The 27,706-nt window shown below is 39.3% G+C and overlaps 1 protein-coding gene across 4 annotated transcripts in view; it reads right to left on the bottom strand.

Moving 5' to 3' along the window:
- Positions 1 to 27,706, bottom strand: part of LOC134790924 (pseudouridylate synthase RPUSD2-like) — a 636,573-nt gene that overhangs the window by 108,128 nt on the left and 500,739 nt on the right. The window contains exon 2 of one of the 4 annotated variants that reach the window (XM_063761935.1): positions 12,586 to 12,848. The exons of 2 other annotated variants lie outside the window; for them this stretch is intronic. In XM_063761935.1, coding sequence (XP_063618005.1) covers positions 12,586 to 12,771 — 186 coding nt within the window. In that variant the 5' untranslated portion in view covers positions 12,772 to 12,848. Of the gene's footprint in view, positions 1 to 12,585; positions 12,849 to 27,706 lie in introns of those variants that run through there. One more of the 4 variants, XM_063761936.1, reaches the window with a different exon arrangement.

The following is a 27,706-nucleotide window of genomic DNA, read 5'->3' as shown; positions in this document are numbered from 1 at the left end:
CGATGGGAGCCCGCCTGCTCAACTCCGCATCGCCGTTGGATCGCATGCTGTGGCATCCAGCAACGGCTCCAGATGCGCCCCGACGATTGCCCTCGGGTAGCGGCCCCGGACGTATAATTCTTGAGCGTAACTGCATCTTTAATCTAGAGGAGGAAGAATAAAGAAGAAAAGGAAGGAAGGAGAAGAAAAGATAGGATAGTTGGAATCTTAGTTTGGGAAGGGTTAGCCTAGTTGATATTGGCACATTATCTATGTATTGTATCTATTGTATCTCCCTTTAATAATAGGGGTGTGGTCTAGGTATTTTAACCTCGCGTCTATAGTATCACCAACCCGTAAGCCCGCCCACCACGACAAGGTGATCCCTTTGGGGGGTTATTATTATTATTATTATAAGCAAACAATAATAGACTTCATATGAACATTACGGAATAACATTTAAATAAAAGACAATATAAAACGATAATTTTAAAAACTACTTAACTTAGTACTGCATTATTAAAACTAGCTAGTCAACTAGCTAATCAAAGAGGTTAATGTTAAAGTCAGCAATGTAAAAGGTGACTGAACTTATCGATAGCTGAAAAAGTCGATAAAATTCAACGTTCCAACTCTATTGATGTTTGATTTTTGCCATGAGCAATTCCGCCCTCTGCCCATTATGATCACTTGTGATACCTACTTGATTTGAATTAAAACAAAGTGTGATACATTTTCTTGCTGAATTAGTTTATAAAAACAAATAAAAGTCGCAAATTTTTATACAGCCTATGAAAAAACTAACTAAACCTATTATGCAGTCATTTAAAGATTGAAAATTTAAATCAGACCGAAGGACTGGATAACAATATATAATTACCTATATTACAGCCTGGCAAAAAAAGTAGAAATTAAAAAGTGGCAACACTGTCGTGTCGTCCCGTTCTCTTATATAAATTGATTTGAAAGGGACGACACTACAGTGTTGCCACTTTTTAATCTACTCTTTTTTGCCAGGCTGTATGTGTCTATAATATTTATTTGTATTTTACGACTTAATTTTGGACACCCCTAACAGCGGAAGAAAGATCGTCATCTTGGAATCGTCGACATTAATCGCTAAAAAGAACTTTTTGACGTTAATTGCTCCGCTAATTGATACCGGTGATTAACGACTAATGACTAACGAGTAACGACTAAAGACTAATGCCGTTCTCAGGCAATGAACGCAGTTCTTTTTAGTTCTAATTGACTTTTTGGAAGAGGCCAAGGATCGTTGTGTTTTGTTTTATTTTCTTTGAGAATACATACCATTGTTTGTTGAAAATAGGCTATAAATATTGGTTTACAGGGCAGTGTGTATTGACGCCATAGACTAGGAATCCTCTAGACTAAGTTTAGAGCAATTATTTCATGCAACCGATGATGCCAAAAATGCGGGGGTGCGCGGGACGAGGTGAGCGAAGTCCCGTGCCGTGATTGGTCCGTTCAAAGACACGGACGTCACACAAAGACACTTTCGACTCGAACATGGAGTAAAATTACCGTATGCGTGGCAGAGGGGGTAGCGCGACTATCTCAGTCTGGAGGATGTTTTGTCTGTGGAATACATACAGTCAGCAGCAAAAGTTGCTAAGCAGGCGACGTGTTCAAAATGATCTTGACGCGACGTTAATATTGTTAAGAGAATAAGAGCGTGTCAAGGTCATTTTGAACACCTCGCCCGCTTAGCAACTTCTGCTGCTGACTGTACCATTGTTTGTTGAAAATAGGCCATAAATATTGGTTTACAGGGCAGTGTGTATTGACGCAGTATAAAACATTACATCCATTTGACGAAGCCTTCTAGACAGGGCAATTTTGCGAAGTGTGAGGGGTGGGTCGCGCGCACCCGAGCTGCATACATCGCCATTGTTAGTAACTCGGTACTTACAGGGCTAGCGTGTCTTATTACTATAAGACTTGCAAGTCTTGGCCAGTTGTCTAAAAGTCTGTGACAACTGTGTTCTTGTGCGGTGTCGGCATTTACGCAAACATCAAAAGCGTCGGTCCACTGTGGTATTGACAAGCGAAACCCTTTTTATTCGTTGTGACACATTGACAGATATTTACTGCACTACGATAGCTTAGTATAGCTACTAGTAATATAAAAAAATATGACCATATAGGAGGCAAATTATTAGATAACGACGATTCGTCTGCTAGTTTCGATAGCGATCAATACCGATGGTAAGCAATTACCGTTGCCCATGGAGACCTGCAACACCAAAAACCTTTAAGATACGCTCACCAAAAACCTTTAAGATACGCTCACCAAAAACCTTTAAGATACCCTCACCAAAAACCTTTAAGATACGCTCACCAAAACCCTTTAAGATACGCTCACCAAAAACCTTTAAGATACGCTCAGCAAAAACCTTTAAGATACCTACGATCTTTTCTTGAAGGTTTAAAGCTAGGTCTTATTGGTCCGGAAATACCGCGGGCGACAGCTCATTCCACAGTTATTTGTTTGATTTATTATTGACTAGCGACCCGCATGGGTTACAGTAAACCTTAACCCGACCTTACCCCACCTATACCATTGACATAGATATCTCAGGACTGGCCTTACGGGCAATAATAATGAGGCATGACAGGGGCCAGTACAGCGGTGTGACACCACTACAGCGCGATTGGTTGATGAGTTCGCATCACACGTAAGAATGTCCCTATAATATTTATTATTTATATACGTTAATGACCTATACCTACTTAACCTTAGCAAGTTATATACCTAAATCTTCATAAAGAATCACGCTATTGATAGTTGGAAACCGCATGAAAATCCGTTTCGTAGTTTTCAAGTTTATCGCAAACATACATGACACAAACAGACAGACGCGGCGGGGGACTTTGTTTTATAAGGTGTAGCGATATGTAATAACTCGCATCAACATCATCTCTCTCGCACTAATTTATTAGTACGAGCAAAATCCATGAGCAAATGATCAATTGATATTGGTTTGTAAGTTCAAATCAGCCTCTAATTCTAAAAATATTTATATTTTGATCGGGGGTAAAAAGGGACAGAATCATAATTTAAAACGGTTCAAGATAATGAACTGCTGCGTATAATGTAGCACGTTTTTAATATCCGCTAGCAATTTAGCTTGAGTGTTAATATAGATTTTCTTAGGTTTTTATTTTTGAGTTAAATAACGGATCCTATATTGCTAGTTGTTTGCTTACCTCTCCGTCTTTTAGCACTAACTTTAACCCCTGTTTTACCACTGTGAGAAATGTTGACTAGAATTAAAATACGTTCTCGAAAACGTTCTCCATTTTGAATGGGGAATGTTCTTATGCGAGAACGACGCAACTATAGGTACAAGGTATGTACACAAGCAATTTTGGTGTGTATTTTTCATCACGGGCGGCCTGATCTGCTACACTCGCCTACACATTAACCTTTTGAACGCCAAGAACACCCAAAGGTGTCGTTAATAGTCGTGCTCACCGCGCCAAGGACCACTATAGGTGTAAAGGGGCCCACTGATTACCAGTCCGCCGGACGATATCAACTGACAGGCTGATATCGTCCGGCGAACTGGTAATCTGTGGGACCCTGTCAAGTAACTTTCACACTTACGAGTAGTTTTTACATTAGCTCGCTTGCGCCCGGGATCTTGGCGTTTGAGTGATGTTTATGTTTATGACATAAAGCGTTCAAGAGTTAATTAACGCCTACACTACCGCCCCACCCTTTTCGGAGTCTAGTATGCTACGTTATAAATGAAGTTATAATTGCCCGGCGGAGTGTGGTGCAATTTGTTGACACTCCCACTAATTACGAGGCAGTTTCGCTGCAGATTCACCTTGTTGGGGGTGGGGTGCTACTGACAGCGGAAAGAAATAGGCTACTAATTTACAGCGGTAGTTAAGCCCTGTGGGGCTTTGATCGCTGTAATATTTTGTTACATGTACTTTGTGTTAATAAAAAAATAATAATAATAATAAGGAGGGTGGGTGGGACAGTATTCTCTGCCTCTGGCTTGCCTTAGCCGGCCGGCCAGAGTGGAGTCGTTAGAGCTATAATAAGCTCCAGGGGTGGAAGTGAAATATGCATAAGACGCGAGTTGGCACAGTGGCTGTTAACAGCCACTGGGTAGAAAGCGGCGCACACCTCTCGACACCCCTGAGCCGCTCACACCGGTGTTGCCCTTGAGCCATCCTAGATGTCGCTTTTTGTGGGGGCCCATCTTGTGAGGGCGAGTCACCGTCTGCCGGAAATAAAATTGCATACCGTTTTATTAGGCAGGCGTCCGGTTTTTTACCCCATAGCTCAGTTCTTAGTCCATCGCTTTCACCCAATAACCTAGTTCATTTTAGATTCCATCAACTCTCAATAGTCCTTACACCCTGGCGGGTGCTGCCTCTGGGTGCGTCCCATGACACTGGCAAGGGCAGCCTCCGCTCGGTGTACCCCTTACATTTCATTAAAGTGTCAAAAGGGCCTCTACGTGTTGGCTTCGGCTCCGCGCACGCCTCCCAAAGGTCCGGAACACCATTGTTCCGTGATGGGAAAGACATACAAATAATAAAAATATTACGCACCTTATGTATAGCTTTATTTTTGACATTTGTCTCTTTATCGCGAATTTAAACAGCGATATATATGCCCACGAAACACTATTATATCAGAAATTTACGGTTATTTTAATTTATCCTCGGCATGTCGATTTTATGAATATCTATGTTAAAGTATCATATTAATTAGCATACAAATTACTTGTATTTGATTATGAAAGTCAAACTTTAGGTGGCTACTTTTTTCGTAAACAATCCTTATGTATAGCAGAAAATTAAATTCTAACAGGTTTATTAAAAGGGACCTAAGATATATCCGTCCACCTTAGAGCGTATCTCGGCCGAATACGTGAAAATGTATAAAAAGATGACGGTAATCTATTCAGATTACTTTTACATAATAGCCTTATTACTTTAATAAAGTCATCAGCCAATAATGAGGTATCGATTATACGTACATGCACCCAATCAATTTTAATAAGCCCACACACTCCGCACCTACTATACTAGTTTGAGTAAAATATCCGTTAGTATGCCCAATTATATTGATTTAGAGGCCTATTCGGATGTCTTGATTTGATATTAACTATTCCAGTCATTTTTGTGTGAAATAATTCATAATAATGTATTCCACAAACCACTGAAACTGACAGGACAGGACAAAATATAGGCAGATACAATGTACATCATTCGCTGTTTGCTTATTTATTTATTTAAACTTTATTGCACAAATTTACACAAAAAAAGAGTACAAATGGCGGACTTAACGCATTGGGGCATTCCCTACCAGTCAACCATTGGGCTAAACAGAGACAGTTAATTTGGTTCGGTTAGTCAGTTGGCGTATGATGTTTAACGGGACCAAAAGTTATAGTTTATGGGATATTGCTACAGTATAATTTTGTATTAGTATAGTATAGCTTGGTCATGGATTTTATCAAAATTGACGGATATTTGTTTCGGCAAAAATGTTACATAATTTTCGCTTTATGACCTTACCCGAAATAACCACATAACCGCTACAACTACCACCACACCTCGCCACAAGGGCAGAATCTACTTAGTCTGAAATGGTTTCCATGTATTCTAAAGGCATGCTGGCGTTCGCATCACAGTATAAATATTACATCGCATGAAATTAACGTGAGCTTCGTAGAATATATTAACGCCTGCTGATATGGAATTGAAAGTATAAGTGTGTTTAGGGGAATTTAGGATTATAATGTTCATAGGGTGTCTTATAGTGTTGGCGAAGACTACGCATACCCTGGACGGCTATGAGAACCAATAAGTCCATCCTAGAGCTGAAAATCACCACACGGCTCTCTACAATATGTCAAGAACGCGCACTCAGCTTTTTTGGTCATATCATGCGGTCTAAAAAGCACCTAGAAAGGCAGATTATCTTGGGTCAAATACATGTCAAGCGTACGCGAGGAAAAGCACCCACGAGATGGTCTGATGTTGTGAAGGGGGTGGTTGGCGGCAACATGCAGTGCGTGACCCATATGGCCATAGAGAAATATAGTAAGACAAGAGTGCTCACTCCTTACATCAGTTTTGGTACCAAAAAGGCTATTATTTTCATAATCGACATCTAGCATCGAGTAGCGGAATTATCAGTACTGCTACTTGACAATAGATGTAGCACCGACCGGAAAGTCTAATGCTCAACAACATAAAACTTTACGGTCGGTACTACATCTATTGTCACTTGACATTACTACTACTGCTACTTAAAGTACTGATAATTCCGCTACTCGATGCTAGATGTCGACTATGAAAATAATAGTCTTTTTGGTACCAAAACTGATGTATGGAGTGAGCAATCTATGTATTTTTTTCTCTATGATATGGCTTATGATCGCACACTGTGGAGACGGAGCACGCATGGTCGCGATCCTCAGCTATGAGGGACCGAGGAAGAAGAAGGGTGTCTCATTGTACTTTACTATACTCATGGTCAAATTTAGAAGAACGCAAAAAAAAGGTTTTTGAAGTGAAAACTTCTTTAGCGGCATTGTGCACTTTGTGATGGGGAAAAAATGTTAAACTCGTAACAGGTGTCACGTGACCGTAAGATTCGTAAGACGTAAGACGGACACGTGACCTGATCGAAAAACTGTTACATTTCATTGAGTTTTCTTTATTGATTTAAATGCCATCTAGTGAGTTTCCCTCTAACTGGTACTAATGTAACTCGAGTACTAACAGTGATGTGCTTAGGGGTTTCAAGTAATGCGACGAAATAGCGCTAGATGGCGTTAACCTCATTTATACATAGTGCTGCAGACATTTTGCACTAGATGGCGTTGTTATTAATATTTTGACGTAAGACGCTTCGTAAGACGGACACGTGACCTGATATCGAAAAACTGTTACAATGTCATTGAGTTTTCACTTCTGCTGGCACTCCCGGAATGCAACCCGTTGTTTTTTTACAAGTTTCAAGTAAGTAATTTTTAAAATCTCAAGCCTGATCCGCTCGCCTACCGCAGTGGTAGTTTACGTAAGATCTCCAACACTGTTAACTGTACATAATGGACGTTATGACTTTTGTAATAAGGTCCGATGTACAGCTAGGATTGTTGCTTGTAGGTAGTTCGACCACTACAGTAATTTGACTCCAGGGTAATTCAGCATGTTAATATTATGGTTCGGAGCCATGCTATATACGGACCTTCACGATTAACATTGAGTAGATGTCCCCTTAGGGACCTTAGGTACAGGAACGGGTCAAGATATCGATAATGTTTATAGGTACGGGTGAATATCGATAACTAGAGTAACGATTGAGTTAAAAGGTACTTACAGAATATCAGAATGTCAACTTTTTTTGGATTTGGCATTTTACACTTACAGACCATAATTTTATTACTCGTGTGTATCGCGCGTCGTTCTGTTTGTAATAATTTGTAAGTTTGCAAAAAAATCTAGATTTTTTTTTCAGACTGTTGACGTTGTAGATTACTTTTTTGGAGATGTAACTGTTGATTTACTAGATAAATATATACTTAGGTATGTTACGGTTGTCACATACTGTCGAAATTAGAACGTGGCATCTCCCATTTTCCACTGCTGAAGCGTCCGCTAGTCATTTTAAAGCTGTCAACACATTAAATCTATAAAGGCTATGTGACTGCACACCCTTTCTGCCTCAAAGCCATCAGTTTTATAAGCAATGTGCCCTCCCACATCAATTGGTAGCAGGCGTGGCTCACTCCGCGATTTCGTCGCTTTGCTACAGGTAGCTAAAAGTACATACATCCGTTCCACACCAATTTTGGTGGCTAGCCATAAGCCGCGCGTGGCGCTGTCGCCACCTAGCGGCCATACCTGTCCTGATCGTAACAGACGCGTTTTGTTAGAGAGTGAGTCTTCTGTACCTAGTACTATTATTTATTCTGTGGTGGTAGTCAAGTCTTGTCTCCTCGGACCTTGGTCTGAGCTATGACGTCATTAATCGCAGGACCACAAATCGACACGAAACATGCATACTAACTATCGATACCATCGATTACGATAGTCTGCGTAAACGCAGTTAATCTGATGACACGACGGCTATTAAACGCCTTACACGGGACACAATTATAGGGTGGCTTATATTAAAAGATGCAGCGGGGACCAAGATTAATTACAAGGACGTTTGGTCCAAGTGATGAGAGTCGGGCGTAGCTAATGCGTTTGCAATGACATAGTGTGAAAATGTCATCATTAATGTCAAATTTCTATCAAAATATGACGTTTATAATGACACTTCCTTACTTTGTTCTATTCAAGTCGGTGCAAAGCTAACTAAGATATACTCTATTTTATACGTAAATAGCGTGTGATCTAGCTTTACGAAATGCCAACGATAGGTACTTATTTCTACGATTACTAGCTCCTCAGTAATAACTGTATTAAACTACAAGCTGAAAATTCATTAGGTATTTATTTTTTAATGTCAGTAGGTACTTAAAAGCTGCAAGTAACACAAATATGCAACAAATAAGCATACACATATATAGCAATCTATAAAGAATACCCATTTGTAGCGCTTAGGCGTAGATAATCTGACGACACGTCAGACACTATTTAACGCCTTACACGGTACAGCCAGACAATTATGTTGTGGTACAAACTATAAGAAATCGAGGGAACTATATGCGTGAAATTTTTTTTGTGTTAAAGGATGCAATTATTATAATAATTACAAAAAACGCAAACAATTTAATATGATCAATTTTGTATTTTAATTAGTTACTTATTTTCGACAAAATAAATCAATTGAAACTACAGATCAATGTACCTATATATAACTGTAATGTTTAATACATTAAACTCCAAATATCTGTATTTCTTTTACCTATCCGTACTAAGTATCACAGGGCTCATAAAAATCACGCACATCTGCGTATTTAGATCGAAGACTTAACAATAAACTTATATTAAAATATTTCTGAGCATCTTTTATACTCTGGTATATCTGATACTCTAACTCAGCGGTCGGCAACAAGCGGCCCGCGAGCCCCCCTGGCTATTTTGTATGTAATATTGTCAAACAACAATGTCTGATAAAGTCACACATTTTAACAAAAGTGCGGCCCGCGTCAACTTCCTTAACTACTATGTGGCCCTTGGCTGGTAAAAGGTTGCCGACCGCTGCTCTAACTAAACAACATGCAATAACATTTACTAATGATATATAACATTTCCAATCAAGCTAAATGCGTCGCTTATTCGTATGTTTTGCACCACACGAAATTAACTACAAGTTAAACTAGTCCTACAGACGTTTAATGACTAACACGACTAGAAAAATAGTTAAAAAATAACCTAGCTACACATAATGGCGGCCGCTATAAACCACATCACCAGGCAAGATGCAAGATACCATCGCTAATTACAGAGAAATGCTAATTCTTTTATTATTTCGCTAGCTTTTGCCTACGAGTTCGCCCGCGCAGGACTCGCTAAAGGTGACATTCCATTTCCAACTGCAGCTGCAATACTGTCAATTTTACTATGGAAATTGACAATGACATCGACGCGTTCAGTACCGGTAGTGCAGCTGCGGTTAGAAATGGAATGTCACCATAAGACGGAAAGCACCACGTGATCATAGAAAATGACATGTCGTACGCCTCGGCCCAGGCACGGCCCGGTCTAGCTCGAGTCATCCTTTAACGGCGGTCTCAACTTTCAACCCCATTTAGACGTTTTTCCGGCCAATTCAAACGTACACTTACATCAGAATCATGATATTTATTTATCATGCGTCTCCCCCGCGCCAATACATGTACGTACAAGTACCAGAGAAATGCACGATAACTGAATGACATCAGTTATATGTCATTCTGATATCAGTGTAGTACGTTCGAATTGGCCTGTTAGTATGTATCAAAATTATCAGGTATATACGGCCCGATTCGAACTTTAAGATACGTCAAATATTACGGCTAGATACGATATAGCTTAGATATGTCAGTGTCAAAAGTTACGTTTTTGGTTTGAAGAAACGTCACTTTTGCGACTGACATATCAAATCCATATCGTATCTAGGCGTAATATTTGACGTAAGTATCTTAAAGTTCGAATAGGGCCGTCTGTCTGTAAGTAGGTACTTGCCTATGTTACGTTATCACAGCTAAATTACTCAACCGATTTTTATTCAAACTTTGGTACGTAAAAAATTTAAACCCTAAGGTTTTACTTAGGCTCGTACATTTTAAAAATCCAATACTTGGGAAGGGAGGGAATTTTTTTTCGTTCTGCGGCTTCTTGCAACATACCTACAAACTAACTGACAAAATTTATACCTACATACAATCTTTTTATGATTTTATCACAGGGTAAATACACAAGACACAATTACGAGCGGCTTGTTTGATATAATTAAAGCTGATTTAGATGGCGCGCGAACTCACATACGATTTTAGTTACATTGCGGACTGTTGGTTACGTTTAATTCTACCGACCGATCAAAACCCGCAATGTACTGAAACTCGCATGCGAGTTCTCGCATCGTCTAAATGAGCCCTTAGTGAGATGGTAATAAGTCCGAGGTATTTCTGAGCTAATTTACTTGTCGCCTTGTCTACATGATTATTATGATCATAGTTAAAATGCTTCATTAATTATGGGGCATGCCTTTGTTTATATTTTACGAGCTTTAGTTATGAGTGCAATGTTCGTATAAAAAAGTGTACGTTGAAAATTTGTAAGCTATAGTTAGGTAATGTCGAGGAAATTTAAAGTACCTTATTAGTTTTATGTCGGTAAAAAATATAGAAAACTAGAAGGACATTTTAACATATTTTTATCCACCTAATACGGTGTAAATGTTATGGCTCCTTTGCACCATGGGTCATAGTACTGGCCCACTAAGATAGGCCAGCGTGTAGAGAGGGTAGTGGTGTCGGATGGCTTATGGCGCGGCGGGATGGCGATGGGATGGCCACGGTGTCGGTTTTTCGTCCGCACATCAAAGGTAGTGAGTCAGAGATGGTGCATACGCATCTACATGGCCCATTCCATAGTGCGTGCTCTCAACCATCGCATGGCCATCTCGCTGGTCCAGCGCTGGGCCATTGTGTAGAGGAGCCATATCCATCGCATGGCCATCTCGCTGGTGCAGCGCTGGGTCACCGTGTAGAGGAGTCTTAACACTCCTTATACATATCTAGTAGTGATGTACCGACTATTGATTTGGCCGACTAGCCGACTAGCCGACTAATCGGCGCTCGAATGGCCGATTAGTCGGCTAGTCGGCTAGATCATTAGTTTCGTATAAGTTCAGGTGAAAAACAATAGTTTTGCTCCTTTAGTTGCGCTATTCATCATAATTTAGCTTGGCTAAAAGGTGTTCTCTACAGGTTCAAAGACCTATCACAAGAATCCTCGTTCAATTTCTTCTTTTATTTTGCGATCCTGAGGTCTGCTCAGTCAGTACAGCTTGTAAGAGGCATTTCCAAGGCTCTATTTCTCGTACGTAGTCGCCAGTTAAAAACCTATCCCCTGTGGTCAGCGTCTTTACGAGCAACGTGCCCTGACTAAAGTCTCTAAATTTTGCTATAACATTAATAGTCCCTCATGGCTATGGCACCATTAAAGAAAAAAACCAAAACTGAATAATAATAAAAAAAAATAACTATCGAACTTGCACATGAAATTACACGAGAATCAGTTGAGATCGACCTGTAAAGGAAAACACCAGCCTACCAACATATGATAACGATCAAACGGTCAATTATATGAACAAAAGTTTTCGTATGCACCCTGAATAGGTATTTTAGTAAAATAAACATAAAACATATGTCAAATCAATACAATATTTACATATTGACTGTTGATTTCTTTTTTTCTGTTTTTCTTTCACTAATAAAGTGCCGACTAATCGGCCATTTTTGCCGACTAATCGCCGACTAATCGCCGACTACGAATGTGGCCGGATAGTCGGCTTTCCCAACTAGTCGGCGACTAGTCGGTACATCCCTAATATCTAGGCATAACACAGTGATGTCATTTTTGGACAGGACGCGTGTAGTGTACCTAAATACCCGAAAACCCCTGAGACGATCCTGTTACAAGGAAATCGAAACGCGTGCGGAATTTTGATTTAGCCTGATTAAATAGAGTAAAGACTAAATTAAGGCCAAATTACGTTCGTTAGCAGGAAAAATGGTCTCTGTGCTAGATTTACAGGCAACAAGCACAAATGGAATTACACATAATGAACCTTAATTCTACTGTCTGTTGCACTAATTGTGTCAAATTCATTTGTTGCAAAGTGTAATTACTCACGGGCATGATTGCGGATTAGTGAAGTTTTGCTGGACTGTGATAATTTTAGTAGGACCAAATTTTGCAACATTATTTCAGGTAGGTAACTTATAAGCGTTGATATGATTTTAATAATAATATACTTATTATGAATATAATTCAGCACTAAAACTGACATTCGGAACTCCGTAAGCGCTATGTAGGAATCGCTAACGCCATCTGTGAGAAAATTCTGGCACGACGTGGAACAGTGACAAAGGAGACGCCACGTACCTTTCTGCAGGGCTGTTGAAGCGGCAGCGGCGGCGGGGCGATGAGCCGCATCTGCGGCGGCTGCGGCGGCATCGCGGCCAGCAGTGGCGGCACGAGCGGCACCACGCCGCCCATCGGCAGCGCCACGGCATACTGCTTCATGCCCATGCCCATGCTCCATGGCAGGAACCACCCGCCGGCCTGCATGCCGCCGCCGTACCACGCCAGCGCGCTCACCGTTTCATGCGCCACGATGAGAATGAAGGCATTAGTTGCACTGTTACCTGTGGGCAACGGAAGGCTTATATTAGTTAACACATTCACTGCCAAGACCACGTGTGTTCATTTTGTACTGGAAACGGGGTGCCCAGCACCGAAAGTGTTAAGGCATCGTCAAGGTAAATGAAAATGAAAAAACAACGCCGCAGTGTCAGGAAACCAGCCGCAACTTAACTATGCCTACCCGTAGTTTTTTAGGTCTTTAAATCACCTCAAAATACAGAAGTCATTTTGACCTAGGTCTGAAATAAACCCTAAATTATGATACCTATATTAATCCTTATTGACATAAATTATATATTAACCGCCATAAAACGCAGTTACTTTCCACGATGTAGAAGGGTAGGGTAGGTACAAATATTGAGGTACAAAAATAAGTCAAACTTATGCTAATTCAATAATGTGATAGAAGTGATCGAACACAGGCCCTTCTCAACGTCTGCCAATGTAGCCGTCGTGATAAAATACACGTTCTTATTACGTAAAATACTCCAAACCAATTATTCAGACACTTTAAATACATTAGCATTGGACAGTTAAACTGTAAAAATAAACATAGTTTCGTAACCTGCTATCGGATCATCAATCTATCCAGAAATAACGCCTTAACAGCGTCGGAATCTCTGACTGACAGAACGTGGGTGACTCGACATGAGCGGGAAGCGTGTAGCATCAGATATATCTGAGCGGCTAAGGTGCTTGAAAATATCTTAACATGAATTATCAGAGTGCTAAAACAAATGGTGAGATTTTTGAGTACCGCGGTCGTTTTGCTATATTTGATAGGACGTCATATCAATCTGAGAAATAAGGTCTTAACAGCGTAAGAATGAATGGTCTTACGCTGTAGAATCTTTGACTGGCAGACCGTGGGTGATTGACTGACAGACCGCAGGTGACTCAACACGGGTGGGGAGCGTATAACACATCAGAACAGACAAGGTGCGTGCAAATATCTGAAGCCCCTCATTGTCAGGGCGGAGTGAATGTGATATTTTCAGCAGCTCGAGATGAAGTCAACCATCAAGTTTTGGTCTTCAATTACTTACATATCAGGCCACTCAGCTAATATTAGATTAAACATCATATTCTCAACACGATTGCTATCATCCGACCCTTGTCATATTGTCACGGTACATGTCTCGAGCTTGACAGCTTATTAGATTGAAATAGAGTATCAAACTTGCCATTTTAATCTCGCATTCACAAATAACGTAGGTACCCATAGGTACTAAATGAGCCCGTATAAAAATCGGCCAAGAGCGTGTCGGGCTGCGCTCAGATTGGTCGGTGTAGGGTTCCGTTGTTTTGTTGCACATTTGTCACAATATACCTACTTAACATCCCTTTAGTATATAATTTAGACTTCTTATGATTAAAATGATGTATCTTCGCAGCATTTTACAAAGAATGGATGACTTTTTACGAAAACTCAAAAAACGGATTAAACGATCATGTTCAAAATGTTTATATTGTAATCAAGTCTTTATTAAGCTACATTCATTAAGTATTTTTGTTTTCATACTTTTTAGAATCATGGTTTAAATGTTAAAGAATCTTAGGGCGCAATTTTTTTTTACTTTCGGCACATCCGAATCCTTAAATCGGTATTTTTAACCGGTACGCCTACTGTAAATTTCCTTCGAAAAGCGCGACGTGACGTAGGTACGCGTTTAAGTTAAGTGTCATATAACTCATATTGTATGGGATATGGGATGTAACTTCCAAACGTCCCCGCTTGACGCGCTGTTCGAAATCCCATACAAAAATATACATAACGCAATGCGAACGCTCGTCACATTTTCGAATGAAATTAACACTCGGGGTACCGATCGCTGTCGCTCGACGCTTGTCTCGCGAGTCGACCAACACGTCGATCTTCGAATAGATCAAAGACATTGCGATTTATTGGAGCGTAAAACTGAAAGAAAACACTCGGGGGTTATTATGTATCTGTGACCGGTCGCTTGGAACCGTGAAATTGAACATGGCGTTAATTAGGAACGGTTTATATTTGTATTTTTAGGGTTAACCCCTTTTCGTGATGGCGGGGACGACTTGAGGCGTTTTGTAAGTTTTACGCTACCTTGGATGGTTCAGTTACCTGATTGATTACATAATTATCCAATCACAGAGATCTTTATCAGACCTTATGCAGAGGGCTCTCAACACCATAAATACATGGTGCGGAGAGAATGAATTGTCTATCAATGCAGATAAGACAATTATAGTACCATTCACGAACAAGAGGAAACTGGACAAACTTAAACCACTTGTCATGAATGGTAAAACTATTCCGTTCTCAACAGAGGTCAAATATCTGGGGGTAACACTGGACCAGAAACTGACCTGGAACAAGCATGTGGACGGAACCATACAAAAGGCTAAATCAGCCTTGGCAATATGCTGTCGTTTGGCAGGCAACAGATGGGGTCTAAACCCAAAATTGCCTTATGGCTGTACACATCCATAGTGAGGCCGATAGTGTCTTACGCCTCTGTAGCATGGTACAGGAAAACGACGCAGAAGGTAACAGTGATGAAGCTTGGCAGCCTTCAAAGAACTGCCTGTGTCATCGTCACTGGGGCCATGTCATCCTCCCCGACGGCAGCCCTAGAAGCCATACTAAATCTACCACCCCTCCACTTGCATCTAGAATTGGAGGCGAGATCTAGTATGCTTAGAATAGCGGGCGCGAGGAGAGGTAATTGGTTATCGCAAACTCTGAGACTGTTTAATGAATCAGTGTATGATATTCCTGTTCTTGGGATGCCAACCGACACTATGTCACCCAAATTTTGTCCACTCAAACTTTACTCAGTGGAAATCCCCAAACGGGAGGACTGGTCAAACAGTCAAATTAAGTGGAAAGAAGGAAGCCTTAGGTGGTACACTGATGGCTCCAAATCCGGATCTGAAGTAGGTTGCGCAGTATACGGTGAAGCACCTAGGAAAAGCATCAGCTTAAACCTAGGACGTTTTTGCTCTATATTCCAGGCAGAGGTATACGCCATTCTAGAATGTGCGTCAATCAATCTGCAAAGCAACTACGGCAACCATACTATCTATACCCATTCGGATAGCCAGGCGGCACTCTTAGCTCTAACCTCCGATGTCACCACATCGAGGCTGGTTGAGAACTGCAGGCAACTATTGAACAACCTTGGAGCCAGGAACAAGGTTGTTCTACGTTGGGTCCCGGGGCATGCGGGTATCGTAGGAAACGAGAAGGCCGACGAACTCGCGCGAGCAGGGGCTAAGGGGAAGAACTACAGTCCTGAGCCCTTTTGTGGTATCCCCAAAAGCCTAACGCGGCTCACCCTAAAGACCTACTGTCACTACAAAACCATTCAACTCTGGAGAGAAACAACAGGTTTGAACCATTCCAAAGCGCTTATCAAGGCCTTCAGCAAAAAGGCGTCCTCGAACGCCTTAGCGCTGTCTAGGAACCAACTGCGCAACTTGGTAAGGGTGCTTACCGGGCATTGCGGCCTAAATAAGCACATGCACACCATGGGGAAACGTGACATAGGGCGGTGCAGACTCTGCATGGAGGCGGAGGAGACGCCCTTGCACATCCTCATAGAGTGCCCTTGCCTAATGCGTACTCGTGACCTAATCTTGGGCGGACACATATTACGCCCGGAGGAGGTAAAGTCTCTCGAGACCAAAAGGATCCTGCAGCTATTCGAAGTTGCAGGGTTGGATCGAGAGTTGTAATAGGTGGCGATCACAATAGATCAGGAATGGTCGCAGTGATACATAGGCTTTGGAGCCTTATATAGCCCCTAATAAAGAAGAAGAAGAAGAATCACAGAGATACAATTACATACATACATACAAAATATTTGCGATACAGGCAAACCGGGTCATATATTATCGGCATTAAACTAAATACACGATGACAATTATTGAGTAGAATAACATTAGTTTTATAGAAACCATAAATAAAACAGATAATTGTATATCAAAACAACAGTTACCTTAAATCAGTCCTACGCAGTTGGTTAAATAAACTGCAAAGCAAAGATAATATATTACGGTAACCTATTTAAGCAAGTTCTAATTTTCTTTGTTAAAATGTTGGCCACGATTCAAAACCTCCATCATTTGTAACCGGTTTTAAAAATAATCAGAATCTTACGTCGAAATACTATTCAGTGGAAAACTAACCTAACCTACTTAATGACGTGATAATGTACTATACTATTTATCAATAAATTCATTCATCCTGAAGTTCTGACATCACGTTCATTCATCGCGTAGTAAGGTAAACGTACTAGTGCTCGACATGCTTATGCCCAATTGATGACACCTTGCTGTCACCTCTATTGGCAATTACTTAAGTTTCAAGATGACATGTACTGGGACCGCGTCGAGCATCAGTACGTTTACCTTACGCTTTTTTTAAAGTCAGTTAAAAATAGCTGTCGTCATAGGGATCCCGGCACTAGCGTCTCTTGAGCGTCGGCGAATAGTTAGCGCTATGGAAAATGGTGTGGCTGCGCAGTTGCCCCAATGTTGCGTCGAGCAGCAGCCGTAAAGTTGACTAGACGCCGTCGCTCGGGAGACGCTAGTGTGGGGGGTTAATGGTAATAGGTAAGGTCAAAGGATTAGAGGAAAAATTATACTAGAAAAGAGGGTAGATAAGGATAGTGAATGTTCAAGTAATTATCTCTGAAGTTGCAAGCGTTTGCATGCTACTCCACTTATCTACCACCAGATAGACCATGCGCATATATGATAAATACTGCCCGAATTGAACTTTAAGATACAATCAATTAATAGATCGAGAAACGATATGGATTAGATGTGTCAGTGTCAAAAGTGACGATATTGACTGACATATCTAATCCATATCGTTTCTAGATTTCGAATCCGGCCGATAATGCTGGACAACAAATATGGAACCCATTAGGTTAAAACAGCCCGAAATTTGGGGTGAAATATTTGGAAAATACCCATATTTATGTTGAAGAAATGCTCTTAACTCTAAACTGTACCACGGTTTAAGTTCAACCACATTGTATGTATGTTTGTATGTTCATTATACGTCTAAACATTAGCCCGCATTCGCCGCGCACCCTAATTTCTTTTGTGGTCCCCCATTCTCGGTGTTATTCAAATGGCCTTAATTTAATTCCACGCTGAATGGAACTCTGAAAAGCTTTGGGAGGTTCCGTGAATACGTCTTTAAGAGCAAAATGTACTTCGCCAATTGCCAATAAGGACGAATTATAGAGTATCAATCTATAATATACAGAGTGGGGCCAAAGAGAGGAGCAAAATTTTATACATTGTTGACTCCTTGGACTGTCTGGACTTAAGTATATTGATTTAATTGTTAACTATTGAACACAATATCATGAACAGACATCAGATTTTTGGGCCCAAAATGTAATAAAAGGTAGGGAGTTCCTATATCGATAAATCAATTATCGATGCTTCTCTGAGGTATTGTCTCTAAACATATAATTCAATTGAAAGTATTAATATGAATCAAAATAATAACGCAACCCCCAATTACTAACAACATAGCGTTTATATAAATAAACTTCATGTATACTTTATCTTCTACAACTAAACCTACAAATAATATGACTTTATAGGAACTCCTGTCATTAGATTTTGACTCCAAAATTTCCATGTCTAATTATTAAAGCAAGAGGTCCCGGGTTCAAATCCCGGTAAGTGTGTTTATCTCAAATATTTGTCCCTGAGTAAGGGCTTATTTAGACGATGCAAGTTTCATTAAATTGCGGTTTTTGATCGGTCGGTTAAACTGGATGTAACCAACAGTCCGCAATGTAACTAAAATCGCATGCGAGTTCTCGCATCGTCTAAATTACTCTAAATGATTCTTTGATCTCGTACTAACAAGTTTAACCTAGTTGCAAGGGAAAATAATAGACATAACTGGAAAGATACGGTCCGGTCCTGCTCACCATTGCCTTAAATACGTTAAGATCTTGTCAGCAGGAAATGAAGACACCGGAACGGAATTCCAATCAGGACTAGGGCGGAGAGGGATGAGGGAAGAGATTTCTATGATATGATTTTATTGATAGTATATTATATTGTATCGGGGAATAGAGGGAATAAAGAAAACAAAGACGCATTTCACTGATTCGTTTAGTTCATCCCCTGATTTTTCTACACCGTAATTCAATAATCTGAATGATTTTAACCACATCAGACACCGATGCTTATAACATAACATATTTGTAAAAGTACTTACATTCTCTATTAGTTATTTTGTGTGAAATCCTTTTCTCACACACACATAAGTCAAAATGGCAAATAATTACATGGGATTGGTAGCTAATTCAATGTGTTAATAGGCGTTCAAAAATAAGGCCATAGAATATGCCATTAAATGTTAGTTGTCAATTGCCTCTTTTACCATAGGTTGCAGTTTGCAAAAACTACTGCAGAAGCTTGATATAATTTGTTCCAAAAAATTACGAACCTAAAACTACAAACTTAGACGTATGTTGCTTACTAATACAATAATAGGTACTGTTATAAATATGTTATCAAGTTTGGTCAGTTTATTCGGACCCACCTTGTATATAATTTTATTTTATTTATTCGATTCGTTTTTTCCCCAAGCCGTGTTCGATTTTTTATACATTCTCCCTTCTCCACCGTACATTACTAAGGATCGTGACCAATCACAATGAACCCAGTAAATGACTTTGCGGAACCCCAAAAAACCCGGCTCAGTTAAAGGGCGGTGTAACCCTTTCAGAATCAAGGATCTTTCTTATGGTAAATAGCTGCCTAATGTAGCTAACATGTACCTTACTCCTTACTGTACTTTAGAATGTCTTAACAACAGGAGTTTAAGTGACACATACGATCTTTTTACACCAACCGGCGGGTTTACAAAAAGGTTTCTATTACGAACTATACAAGCCACGTGGAAATAGAATTAGTTTTTGCATTAGAAAAAGAAAATTGGTTTACAGGTGCCTAATAGAAAAGTAGAAAAATATTAACAATGTAGAAGCGGTAAATAGGAGCGTAATCATCATCATCATATATATAAAATTGAAAAACCAGAACGGGATAAAAAACGAGGGAAGAAGCGAGATGGCGCCTTACAAAATTCTAAAAAAGTTTTTGACACGTTTCTCGAATACGACGCACGTATGATAAGAAAAACCTGTTCAAATCAATTATCTACATATGGGAATAGAACTAGACCATAAAAACTATCGCTTCCGATGCGTATTTAATTTACAATAAGGAAAAGAAATTTTCATAACAATCTTCATCGGCCATTTCTCGGCAACTCTCGGTTGCTTTCGTTTGTCGGTGCTACAGATTAGACCAAATAATCCGTAAGTTAAAGTAAACTAAATTATGTTTGTCATGTTGGTATACAGGTATTTCTGAGTTTTTTTTACACGAAGTAAAATAAAAAGTGCTGCCAACCTCAACCTTAGTCTATAGAGCCCATACGAGTGATTTATGTCATATATGACTTATCATTCTTATCAATCAAAGTAATTACTATATTATTATTTATTTTTGAGTTATATTATTCAGATTGACTTTCACGGCTTCGGCAAACATTGCCATTCGTCCGGGGAACGGGCTAAGAATGCTGAGATGGGCCAAAAATACAAAGTTGATAGTAAGTTATGTAGGTAGATTAAAGTGCATGTTCAGATGTTATTGAGCGACCTGATAAAAATAAGCAAATGTACAGTCAGCAGTCGGCCAAATATCTTAATATAATTTTGTTGCCATAGAAATAAGGATGTGGTCCGATATAGTGGCGAAATATTGAGAGACAAAAGCGGCTAAATTCAGTGGTCGCTCGGACACTTAGAGAGAATGGGAGAGGATCGTGCCGTGAAGAGAGCGCAGGTACTTGGGACAACAAAATGGGAGACGCCCGAGTGGACGTCCTAGGTACCGCTGAAACGACGTAGTTGCTCAAGACCTGCTCAACCTCGGCCATGGCGACTGGCGAGAGCTATCGCAAGACCAAGAGGACTAGACTACCTATGTTTGTATGAAAAGGCGATTTAAGGGCGGTGGTCGTCCATAATCGTCTTAAGGCGAAAATTAATCTAATGAACGTTTTTGCAACTAGGCTTATAAGAACAAATAATAATTTTATCTTGAAACAAGTTTTATTTTATTTTTATTTATTTAAATTAATACATATCACTTACAGACTATATAGTCCAACGCGTAATAAATATTACATATTTATAAAAAACTAAACATTATTAACAATTTTTAACAACACATAAAAAAAATTACAATATCACAAATAACATAGATGAAAAAATACAATCTTGCCTTTTATCAAATCACATAATTTTTTGACAAATTTGCGAATTGAGTTATCCAAATAACGGCTACAAATAAGAAATCCCTATCACAGTTTTAAACCATGGCAGGGTTGAATACATAATAATGTCGGTATTTAACTAAACATAAGACGAACTCTTTATTTCATTTACGCTAGCGGAGCTGCGGGCCCGTCTAGTATGAAATAAACTTTAAAAAAATGATAAAAAAAACTTACGTCTGTGCCAAGTTCGCTAAAACAGATTCTATGTCTCTACGATTTTGGTTTTAAAATAAGAAGACTAAGGGTCGGTTGCACCAAACCGTCTGTCACCGTTAAATTGTTCGCTAAATTTTATCGTATGGGAAGTCTCATAGTTGACTGCTGAGTGATGCTGATCAGTCCGCTAAATGTGGTTGGTGCAACTGGCCTTAACCTCGTAAGTCCTGTGTTTTTCCGACAGCAGTATAAGTCATATCTGCCGGCTGTACTATACCAAGTACAAACCAAGAATAGTGCTTCAGACCGAAACAAACAGATGTCGATTATAGAGATTTTTTGAAGTGAGGTCTTATTTTCAGTATTTTTTATGGTATGTTTATTATGTATAGCACCTCTTTAAGAAGGAAATTATTGAAAATATTTTGTACTTGTGTGAGTACATTGGGTTTTTACACAGTATAATAAAAAAAGTTATAGGATTCATTTAATATTAAACGTAGTCTTACAATACTATGGGACACGCCCACATCGCATTTGGAACTGCAAAAAAAGTCAAAAAATCCTAAACACGAAAGAACTGTTTTTGATATCCACACACAAAGCACAGACATCTGTCTCAATGCAAATGCCTTATCTATAATAGCCTATTGTTTGTCTCATACAAAAGAGCAAAACATCTTTTGATTTAATATCGGACCAGCGAAATCCACTCCTCCATTCCCGAAAGATAACTAATATCACGATACAGTTCATGTAAAATATAAAAGACTATAAAAATATGAAGTGAAAACTTCTTCAGCGGCGCCGTGTACTTTTTGTGATGGGGAAAAAATGTTACCCTCACGATAGGTCACGTGACCGTAAGATTCGTAAGACGTCAGACGGACACGTGACATGATCGAAAAACTGTTACAATGTCATTGAGTTTTCACTTCTGCCGGCACTCCCGGAGTGCAATCCGTTTTTATTTTATTGGTGGGAGGGTGGGAACATTAATTGCATGTAAAAAATACGCAAGTAAGTATAACGGGTTAGCATTGATTGACTAGCACGTTATCTTTTCGCGGATTAGCATTTTGTGTTTTTTTTTACATTTATTAACAGGACTTGTATATTACGCAGCAATCAATTTGATGTATCAATCTCAGCCTATATACGTCCCACTGCTGGGCACAGGCCTCCTCTCATGCGCGAGAGGGCTTGGGCTATAGTCCCCACGCTAGCCCAATGCGGATTGGGAATCAATTTGATGTATATTTAAATCAAAAACTCATATCATCCCCAAACAATACATATGCTTACCGTGCTTATATGGAAAATCTTCTCAACTATGGACCGGCAGCCAAAAAAACCCATCTTACTTGTGGGTTATGGTATGAGGATACCCCAGATTTCATGGATACCGTTGACGCCAACAACAAAGGATTTCAAAAAAGGCTAGAATTTATCAAAGAGAGTAAGGAAGTTGAAATGATTGGACATTTGCATGGCGATATATTTAACCAAGAGAAATTCTTGATAAATGATGTTGAATTGCGTATTAAGTTAGTCCGATCAAAAGAATCATTTAATTTAATTTGCCATCAAGATAAAAAATTTAAAGTACAAATAACGGATGCTAGTCTCATTGTTAGAAGAACGCAAATACGTTTGCATTCTGCTGTTATTATAGATTTCCTTAGCCAATAAAATTCCTTGTTATTATTTTCTTTATTCAACTTCATTGACAAACAAGTGTACAATCCACATAATTGAACGCAAACACCGTAGCTTGCAACTCCACATATGTTATAAATAAATAAATATTATAGGGACATTCTTACACAAATTGACTAAGTCCCCACGGTAACCTTATGAAGGCTTGTGTTGTGGGTACCCAGACAACGATATATGTAATATACAAATACTTAATTACATAGAAAACATCCATGACTCAGGAACAAATATCTGTGCTCATCACACAAATAAATGTCCTTACCGGGACTTAAACCCAGGACCATCGGCTTCATAGGCAGGGTCACTACCCACTAGGCCAGACCAGTTGTTACAAAGCTTAATGTGATAATTGAATTATAGATGGTCAAGCAAATCTTGTCGGTAGAAAAAGGCGCTAAATTCAAATTTTCTATGTGACGATAGCCCTTCGCGCGTACATTTTTCAAATTTGCCGCCTTTTTCTACTGACAAGATCTGCTTGACCAACTATATGTACTATTTCATACAGAATTGACCCTATATCTATGTGAACCGGGACAGGCCTGTCATAATATACAACTAGTGGCTCTGTGAGCTGTAAACCTCGCGAGCAGAGCTTTAAATAACATGGTGCTAAGAGCTTTAAATATAGTAAATTAAAAAAAAACAATACGAAATTTATGTGTAAAAAAATACAAAAAGATATAATATCCCAGCATACAATTACTGGGGATCGAACCCAGACCCTCTGTGCAAACAGAAAAAGCGAACGTTTACAAACTGAGCCAAATAGTTCTTAGATGGGTTGACGAAATTTAGCTACTGCTTCTCAAATTAAAATTAGTTAAAATTAAATATCTCAATACCTCCGAAACCAGCGAAATAAATTTTCTGAATTTTTGGCCATTTAATCTATAAACATATCACAAAAAGAAAACACTCGTATGGTACCGATACCACTATTTGGTTAGGCGCCAGGCATCACGACTCCGCCATTTTTAAAAATTTCCAAAAACCGGATTGACAAAAAAATTTTATTTAGTCATAAAATTCGGTCACAAAATTTCACGAGAATCGGTTAAGAATTGCGACCTGTAGAGGAGAACATCCGGACATACGAAAGCAAAATGCCCGAGTCAAAACGTAGACCTTCGCTTCGCTTCGGTCAATAATACAGCATGTGATAAGCGTTCACAAATAGACAAACCGCCGAACCGTGAAGCGACAAAAACCGAATCGGTCAATTCGTATTGATAGACAATTAGCGGACAATGGCGGCTTATTCGGTCAGTGGTCGCAGTACCCAACCCAACGTAGGGATTGGTAGTATAGATACCGAAAACGAGTAAAATAAAATTGGTCGCGTAGATAGCTATTTGGATAGCCAGCTGGCTACAAAAACCAAATTGGTCAATTTGTATTGATAGACACTAATATAACAACACAAGTCACTTTGCTACTTGGCGACGTAAAGACGAATCTACGATAGATAAAATAAATGACAACGGGTGCTAATTTGGGTGTCGGCCATCACAGATTCTCATCCTAGTCGCTCTGACACTCGTGGCAAAACAAAAATCAGTTAGCTTGATATCTTGGAGGAGATAACCAAATGGGGGTCAAATTTATGGCTATTTGTAAAAATGGCCATGTCAGATAAACGTCAATCTATGCAATGTGTATGACCATTGGGCATAGAGTTTATCAGAGGGGAACGCCTGTTAATGGCTACTCCGTTTGGTTATATCCTCAAGCTTGATATGCTTAGTTACATACTAAATATCCCTTTTAACTTTTTAACTTAGCAATTTCATACTGTTTCAAATATATATGCTAATTTACTAACGGTACAGTCATACTGGAACGTTTACCTAATACTGTAGCCGAAATAAAATATGAGGTTGCAGAGTAATAAATTTCCTACGGCGAACAACACAGTGTGATTACACTGAGCAAAGCTAATCAATATCGAATAACAGTCTTGTAACTTAAATTGAAGTTTTATAAAAGATACCGATACTGAAACCAGCGTCCCATCTCTAATAATTACAGAATGCTAAATAGGCACAAAATGCTCACCGCAGCCTATTGTCCGGTCATATCCTATTCGTTATCGATATCGACAGAGCATCACTAAATACCTAAAGGACGTAATGACCACACTGTTCTCAGCAAGTTCCACCCTTACATTGATTAAAGTATGTAGTTTCAAAAGGACGTAAGTGGCTGTGTAGTTTGTAGTAAGATAAGCTGTTCTGCGAGTATAATAGGCTATTGTCACGGCCTATTATGAATTAATCGGGCACGTCATTGGGCTTGGCTTTAGATTTTGACAGCGACTTCACAGTAGGTTGAGTTCACGTAGGTTTTCTCTCCACGAAATGTTTGAGAACATTACAATAATAAAATATATTATGATTGAACACTAAATTTTAACTATTATTAGAATATTTTATAATTCTTACGATGTAGATATGTAGATTGTGCGGGAAAAACTAGGTAGGTAACAGTTAAAGAGAGTTAACTTAACAACACACTCAACACAGGTGTAACTTTAACTTTTAATGCAAGCTTACATTACTTTGTTTTCGATATAAGGTTACACACACACTACCTATTTTCTACACTACCTATTTTGGGTTATCCGCAGATGGTCTAGAACGCAAAATGACTAGTGTGTTGTTTTGCCTAAATCGCAATTAGTCTACATCGCAAACGGTCTAGAACGCAAAATGCTCACTTTTTATATCACCACATTTTACATAGGTAGGTTAGGTTCGTTAGGTATCTTCAAATGGCCGAAGGCCCAACAGCACAGATTAGAAGCCCCGCGGAAGCGGGGCTCCGTCGACATCGCTATAAAGTTGAGATAATCCGGAAAAAAAAATGTGTGCATTTTGCGTTCTAGACCGTTTGCGATGTAGACTAATTGCGATTTAGGCAAAACAACACAGTAGTCATTTTGCGTTCTAGACCATCTGCGAATAACCCCCTATTTTGAGGCCCTATATCACAATTGTCGCCATTTGTCAAGCGTTTGTCATAGGTATAATAATAATAATAAATAACAATAATTTCAGCCGATATACGTCCCACTGCTGGGCACAGGCCTCCTCTCATGCGCGAGAGGGCTTGGGCTATAGTCCCCACGCTAGCCCAATGCGAATTGGGGACTTCACATACACCTTTGAATTTCTTCGCAGATGTATGCAGGTTTCCTCACGATGTTGTCCTTCACCGAAAAGCTAGTGGTAAATATCAAATTATATTTCGTACATAAGTTCCGAAATACTCATTGGTACGAGCCAGGATTTGAACCCGCGACCTCCGGATCGAAAGTCGGACGTCATATCCACTCGGCCACCACCGCTTGTCTGATCTGTCATAGGTATACGAAAGAAAAAGTGATCAAGGCCTTTCCCCGTGCCCAGGACTTGATGGATCGAATCGGCGTCTTCTTCATTCGCAGCAGACGTCATAATTAATAAAATTGTAGCTTTATACAATTAGGTTTTGAAAGTCATTCAAACATTCTAATTAGGATTCGAACATTCAAACGTTAAAAATTTAAAAATCTTTCGCCCTAAATAAACGAAGCGTCAAAAACTAATTCCAGTTAATTGTTTAGTTAGATTAAACCCTCCCACATCTGCTCTTGAGGGGCTAAGCTCGTTAGTCTTGTCAGGTTTATTATCTTTTTAAAGCTTTCCTCCAAGTACCGTCCATAATTAAGTCCAGAATTATGTTAAAGCACTGTCTACAGTTCGTTTTTTTAGGGTTCCGTACCCAAAGGGTAAACCGGGACCCTATTACTAAGACTTCGCTGTCCGTCCGTCCGTCCGTCCGTCCGTCCGTCTGTCTGTCACCAGGCTGTATCTCACGAACCGTGATAGCTAGACAGTTGTAATTTTCACAGATGATGTATTTCTGTTGCCGCTATAACAACAAATACTAAAAACAGAATAAAATAAAGATTTAAATGGGGCTCCCATACAACAAACGTGATTTTTGACCAAAGTTAAGCAACGTCGGGCGTGGTCAGTACTTGGATGGGTGACCGTTTTTTTTTGCATTTTTTTCCGGTTTTTTTTTTGCTTTATGGTACGGAACCTTTGGTGCGCGAGTCCGACTCGCACTTGCCCGGTTTTTAGCATTAGAAAGAAGGTAAGCGATCTTGACCTGTCTTTTTAAAATCACAATTGAAAAATAAGTCATAGCTAATATGTTAGAATTATAAATCATATACGATCTTTTACATTCTTTTGCTTTCATAAGTGATATAAATTAATCTTTTAAAGCGTTTAACAATATTTATTTTAATAAAAAGACACGTCAAGATTGTTTACCTTCTTTCTAATGCTAAAAAACGAACTATAGTTTAGTTTATAAAACCACAGTATTAAAACGCAGTATAAGCAGATATTGAACCATAGAGAGCTCCATCAAGTCGTAGAGAGACACATCATAACACTCTGTATCTATTGATTAAAATATACTACAAAATATATTATTTATTTATTTATTTTATTTATATAATCATATTAAACTTTATTGCCCATATGAAAGTACATCAGGTGCACTTAATGCCCCTAGGCATCCTGTAACAGTCAATCATACCTTTTATTCATCCGCCTC

Source organism: Cydia splendana, chromosome 5 (genome assembly GCF_910591565.1).
Source record: "Cydia splendana chromosome 5, ilCydSple1.2, whole genome shotgun sequence".
Classification (NCBI taxonomy): domain Eukaryota; kingdom Metazoa; phylum Arthropoda; class Insecta; order Lepidoptera; family Tortricidae; genus Cydia; species Cydia splendana.
The sequence above is the reverse complement of the archived record's forward strand: the minus strand, read 5'-3'. Positions and strand labels throughout refer to the sequence as shown.